Source organism: Amphimedon queenslandica, unplaced genomic scaffold, assembly GCF_000090795.2.
Source record: "Amphimedon queenslandica unplaced genomic scaffold, v1.1 AMPQUscaffold_13413, whole genome shotgun sequence".
Lineage (NCBI taxonomy): Eukaryota > Metazoa > Porifera > Demospongiae > Haplosclerida > Niphatidae > Amphimedon > Amphimedon queenslandica.
Genome location: NW_003546351.1, coordinates 143,040 through 149,861, shown reverse-complemented (window position 1 = coordinate 149,861; position 6,822 = coordinate 143,040). Strand labels below are relative to the sequence as shown.

Here is a 6,822-nt window from a genome sequence, read left to right as displayed (position 1 = left end):
AATTATTGGTAATTATTTGGCTATTAAAATCTTTAATTTTTGTGATTCATTAAAATATTTATGCATATTCTTGCTAGGAACTTTAATTGGACTTGCCACACTTGTGTAAGCTGGAACTAAGCTTTTTTTTTCTTTCTTTCATTAAAATTTGTCATTAAAGGACACTTGATAAAACTCTGCAAAGTAGGGTTTGAAATTTTTGTATTATTTTTATGAATCAATTATTTTTTATTAAGTAACGTTTATTATTATTAATTGAACTATTAATTACTATTATGGTAGAACTCAACCCCCTTGTTTCTTTTATTTTTTGACAACCCTACTTTTTCTTATTTAATAGAAATTTTTTTCCTTTACTTGTTTCTATACTTTTTATAAATTATTGTTATTAATTATTAATAATTCTTTTTATTGATAATAATAAATTTGACATTCATTTATAGGTTTAACAGTTCATCAGTTCATTATTGGAAGAAAAGAATTTTTGAAATATAAGCTATTAGAGCCGTAAAAACAATTTTATAATTTCTATTTTACAAATTTGAATCATTAATTATTATTTATAACTAGGCTTATTATTATTCATTACTGAGACTTCAAAACCTAATTAAGTTCTTTAATTTTTTTCTCATTAAAAATTTAAATCCGCTCTCTGAAATATCTTACCTCTCCCGCTCTCTCAGCCTCTCACTCTCTGATTCTCTCTCTCTCTTGCAGGAAAGTTTATTTTTGCATTAAGTTAGTTTGCGAACTTGTAGCTATAGCTACCTCATTTCTCTTTTTGTAGGAATATGATGTTCTTGCACCAATAGATGATGGTCATGGAGGTCCTCCTCCACCACTACCACCAGTTGCAGCTGGTGGTGGTCATGGAGGTCCACCACCACCACCAGGACATGTTGCTGGTGGTCATGGTCCTCCTTCACCACCACCACAACCACCACCAGTCGCACCGGTTGTAGCCGGCGGCCATGGAGGTCCTCCACCACCACCACCGCCAGTTTCTGGTGGTTTTGGAGGTCCTCCACCACCACCACCAGTTGCTGGTGGTCTTGGAGGTCCTCCACCACCACAAGTTGCTGGTGGTGATGGAGGTCCACCACCACCACCATTAGCTGGTGGTTTTGGAGGTGCTCCACTACCTCATGCACCTGTAGCCATAGGTGCTCTGCAGCAGCAGAGGCTGCTCGCCTGAGGCAACTCAGGAGCCTCAATAGGAAATTTGTAAGGTGTTACAATACTTTATTATGTATATAATCTCTTTCCATTTTAGTACATGAAATTACCCTGAGGACCAAGAGGCCGTGGTGCTAGTAGGGGCAGAAGTGGTGGAGGAAACGTTACAAAAAACTATAACTTTTATTAACTTAAACTTTTTAATATAAATAGTATTTTAAAAACAAAAGAGTCAATTATTTTACAGCGCAAAAAGCAAAATCTAAAATACAATAGTATAATGTTCAAAATGATGAATTGCTCAGCAAGGCAAAATGCTTTAATACTGTAGATTCCATCTTCCTATAATAATAGATACGTACATGTTAATAATACATCATGTACACTACTTACTGTGGCCATAGTTAATGACATAACCATTAAAAGAATGTAGATGTAACCTTGAACCATTACCTATTACAAAATACATAAGACACTCTGTAATCACACAATATACAATCTTGCTACATAATCCATTGCTAAGCATAATCTATTGCTAAGACTACAATAATGTGAAACCAATAAGGCTAAAAACTGTTGCCTCCTGCAGTGTGATAAAGTAAAGATCAACGACCTAGAACAAAAAGTTTAGCTACATGTAATAAAGAAATTAATTTAGTTACAATAGCCTTTAATTATATTGCAGTAATTGCACAATCCAATATCAAGTAAAAGTATTGCAGAATCATCAAATCCTTTCCAGCTGTCAATACCTGTAAAGCATAGTAACAGATACACATCAAAAGCAAGCAATGTAAACATACGGGCTAATAATAACAATAGTACAAACAGTAATGGTGAACAAACATCATTACCAATGACATCGAACTTTTGTATTTCTTGTAACTCCATTATACAACAAAATTTATGCATGATAATCATCAAACACTACAAGCACAATAAATGCTTCAATAATCCACTACATGTACACTATTCTAAACATATACATGTATATATGCATGATATACCTTATATTTGTCACAAACATACATTACAAGCCACCAACAAGATACAGTTGCTCACATAGAGGAACATCCCCTTCACATTTGAGTCTCATTCTAAGTCTGACCTCACTCTTTAGCACCACATTGTAGTCCTTGTGCCATGTAAGTACATGTACCTGTATAAATTATGAATGTGACATACATGTACTAACTAATAATGATATTGGTAGCATCTACAATGTTTCTGATTGGATAATACATATATGTGCATGCAAGTATTTTAGACATACATGTAATATTGCTTACTAATGCTATCCTCAGTTAATGAGAACATGCACATGTTACAACAATCATCAATAAAAGATGCGCAACATCAGCTGGCAAGCATTAACTTAGTAATCCGCACAGCATTGATGGCAGCATTAACATGCATTAAGATCATTATCTATTATAATATACAGAATCACTGCTTGAATAATACTACATGTATACTAACAAATTTTAATGTTACTCAAAAATTTTTAATGTCAGGACTTCAAAATTTTTCAGCAGAGCCCCGATCCATAAGTACCTGTTATTTGTAATAAACTTGTAGTACAAGCCACCAACAAGATCCAAATTTGATAATGACAGCTTCCACCCTTCCTAACCCTCTGTCCTACATAAATGATAGTCACACAAATTTGAATCAATGCTTAAGTCTAATGAACTGTAAACCTCATTCACACCCTCTGTAGTAACAAGTAATCAATATTCACTGTCATTTGTTATACCTTGATTAATCTCACTTCCTAAATGCAGTTAGATCTCTTCATACTGAGCAATACTGGGTGGATATGCACCAATGGTTTTGAGACACTCACACATCATTCACATTGCACAAGCAGTGAAATATAAGTCACATTAAACAACCAATGTTTTTAAAATGATGGACCTCCCATACACCATACCCACTTCCATCAACAATCAATGCTTAAGAAATATTAATAGAATTAACCGCTTGGAAATGATTAGTACCAACATGCTTCAAATACAAAGCAGGTGTATTAGTCAATATCAAGAGTGGATAATTATTTAGGGAGAGTGTCTAACCCGTCTATATTCTGTGATACCACAGCGCGTAAGTTTACATAGCATGGTTATTAGCACCAAGTAGCCATTCTTGCGTCCTTATACTGATTCCAAGTCAGAAAGCTGCAAATAAGAAAGAGCCAAACATTAGAAGAACATATTCCCGTCTGCTCCTGCTTGTTTCTCGCACTACATGATCCTCAGAGTGGAGATATAAGTCTTAAAGTTGCCTGTATGCTCCAAGTGCCATTTTATCAGCCACACCCATAAATTTGAAGATTACTGAGATTAACTCTGTGTACTTGCAAAAAACGGATGTAAACATACGCGCTGTGGTATCACAGAATAAAGGCAGGTTAGACACTCTCCCTAAATAATTATCCACTCTTGTCAATATGAATATATGATATTGCACATAATGTAATAATCTCTGTCTCAGTAGCCCACACATAATTTCTATACATTCTGGACTTATGTATGTAATCATGTATGCTTGAATATCTGGTTGCACTTAACGTACATTAAACAATTCTTCTTCAAAGTTTGGCATATTACTAACAATTGCTTGACGTAATTCGTATTGCTGAGAAATTGACCAAGTAATGAGATATGAATAGGCATAAAAAAACAGTTCCCATCACCAGGGACATCAAGAGTACTATTAGGAACTCTTTCATCTGACAATGGTGTCGTTGGACTACAAGGTAAGAATCTAGCAGCTGTGACAAACTTAAGGTTTAAAATCTCACACCACCTTCTTTGAAATTCTTCATTATCAGGGTAGTAAACATAATCCCTTTGTCTCCTTCTCACAATATCTGGGTTGGGGGGCTCTTCATAAGTAAAGATGATATCATCATCTTTTTTTGAATTACTTGTCGTTAATTTAATGCTTGACAGTTTTATAGATACAATCAGACTACTACCACAATGGTCATTTTTTACAACACACTTGGTTTTATCATCTTTTGGTTTACATATAATCATTGAGAGTTTTATTGATACAATCAGACTACTACAACTATCATCATCTTTGACATTAAATTTGGTTATTACGTCTTTAAAATTAATTGAAACAAATAATTTATCTTTTTTTGAGCGAGGCAATACCAAAGCACTATTGTCAGCACTACTGTCTACATCAACTTTTCTTTTTTTGGTGCCAGGCTTATTTATAAAACATTATCGTCACATATTTTACTAATTTTGGGGTGATTAGACTTGTGTAAATCATTACTCTTACATTTATTGCTACTAACGGTACTATTACTAGTACTTTGTACATGACTTACAGACACCTTGGCATTCTTACTACAAGGTTCACCATCATCAATTATACCAGTCATTCCGAAACTTACTTCTGAGGCGGTTAATTTTGTTAATGCACGGATTACTAACTTTAGCAGAGAGAGGATCAAATGATAATAAATGTAATCCAATTAATGTACGTACACAAGACAATGCAACATATGCCATACCATCCCCAAAAACATCAGTCGATAAATCAATAATGGCTGTATCTAGTGAGAGGCCATGACATTTAAGTATATTAATAGCATAAGAAAGTTTAAGGGAAAACTGTTTCCTATGAATATGCAAATTCTTAGATAGCATAAATCTAGATGTAACCCTTTCTATGTCACAAGGTACATCAATATGATCAAATTTGATTGATATACGTGTAGCATAAATACCCATTACTGTACCAATGGCACCATTAACTAATCCTACAGTCACATCAATATTACGTCTTAGCATTACTCTACAGCCTACTGCTAAAGACAATACAGTTTCTAAACAAGCTATTTTGCTTGGTTGATCTTTTAGTTTTTCAATATTTTTTCTTGTTTTTGTCAAAGTTTGCTGTGCTGCACTTTCATCAACAACATCAACACATGCCAAATCTATTTTCTCAGTTTCTAGACCTTCTAACATTAATTCATTGAATTTTTTGGCAGGCGTTTACCTTTGAAAATAGGCAAATTAGAGGATTTGTTCCTTCACTTTCCAATTCCTTATATTTTTCTTGTATCGAAACCTTTAATATGCAACTCTTAAGCGTATCAATAGTTTTCATCAGTCAGACAGCCATGCATAACAGAATCAAGCATCTTAAAGAAAGTTTTGTCTCCTTTCTGTCGCTCATTGATTGTTAGTTCATCACATTCTACTGTTTCTTTCCATATGTTAACTGCATTTGCTGCTCCAAGTCTAGTTTTTACTAGTTTGTTGCTAATTTTTTTTAAATACAGGCCTACCATTAACTGGTGGCAATTGTAAGAGGTCACCTATAAATAAAATATTTTTAGATCCAAACCATTCATCAGTACCGAATATATCTTCTAAGTGCATGTGTAAGTATGCCAGATTTAGATTGGATACCATAGATACCTCGTGTACTATTATAATTTTTAAATTTTTAAGTGTCATTTTTATCCTTTTCTGAGCTTCCTTACTAAATGCCCAATATCCAGCTGTCTTTCCCTCATGCTCTATTGGTAAATGAAATAATCTATGTATTGTTAGTCCGCCTACATTAAATGTGGATATACCTGTTGGTGCTACTATAGCACACAAAATTTCACCACTTTATGGATGCCATATGTCATCCACTACGCATTTTATTGCCTCTATCAAAAACGACTTACCAGTTTCACCTACACCACTAATAAACATCCTTAGCGGTTCGATATTATCTAATCTAAGTAGTCTTGAAAACTCATATTGTAACAAGTCTTCACGTTCTTTTTGACTTATAAGTTGGTTCTTAACTTAATCAAAAATTCTTTTTTGATCTACATTAAGCATTGCCTCTCTTTGCTCTAATGTTAAATTAGGTACATTTATATGCATGTCAGCTATATCAGCTACTGCTTCCATTATTTCACCCAGTAATTGAGGCTCATCATCTTCCTTGTTATCAGGAAGTTCTTCAGTAAAACCGGCTTTATTTCTTGCATCAACTATCTTCTTCCAATTACGCTCAGCTTCTAATAATTTCTGTAGTTGAAATGATTTTCAATGCCACGTATAGATGCTTCTTTTTGACGCCTAAAAACTTCTTCCATTGTTTCTCCTTCCATTACAAGTGTGCTCTCGTCTCTAAAAGGCACAAATAAAAATATTAGTGAGTAATAAAAATTGTCTCTTTCTGCTTCTTGCATTGGATTAAATTTCCTATGGTTTGGAAGGAATGGCTTTGATTGACGTTGGTATTCTTTTTCTCCATTTTTTCCTATTTTATCAAATTTCTAATTAGCAACAAATTCATAAAGAGACACATCTTCCATGTTATTTCATCTTGTTGGATAAAAGTCTTCAATTATACTAGGATTAAAGATGTCTTTCGAACATCGATCCATTTTTGTTAAATATGAATAGTTTTTGATGTTTCTATGAGGCAAGTACACATTAACGTACTGTACAGTTACTGATTTGATGTATAAACTTTCACTGAGAAGATCGCTAACTTCTTATAGTCCTACTTCTTTAGCTCAAAGTAATTTTTGGCCGATTTTCCAAAGCCTGCTGTATATGTTGTCACAGCTGCTGACTTCGTCCCATAAGTCCTGTGCATGACTCTTTTCTGCTT

At 33.9% G+C, this 6,822-nt stretch overlaps 1 protein-coding gene across 1 annotated transcript in view; it reads left to right on the top strand.

Moving 5' to 3' along the window:
- The window catches only part of LOC105312732 (wiskott-Aldrich syndrome protein homolog), a 9,999-nt gene extending 8,685 nt beyond the window's left edge, over positions 1 to 1,314 (top strand). Inside the window, exons 2-3 of the mRNA XM_019996334.1 lie at positions 788 to 1,019; positions 1,274 to 1,314. Coding sequence (XP_019851893.1) covers positions 788 to 1,019; positions 1,274 to 1,314 — 273 coding nt within the window. The remainder of the gene's footprint in view (positions 1 to 787; positions 1,020 to 1,273) is intronic.
- The last annotated feature ends 5,508 nt before the right edge of the window (positions 1,315 to 6,822 follow it).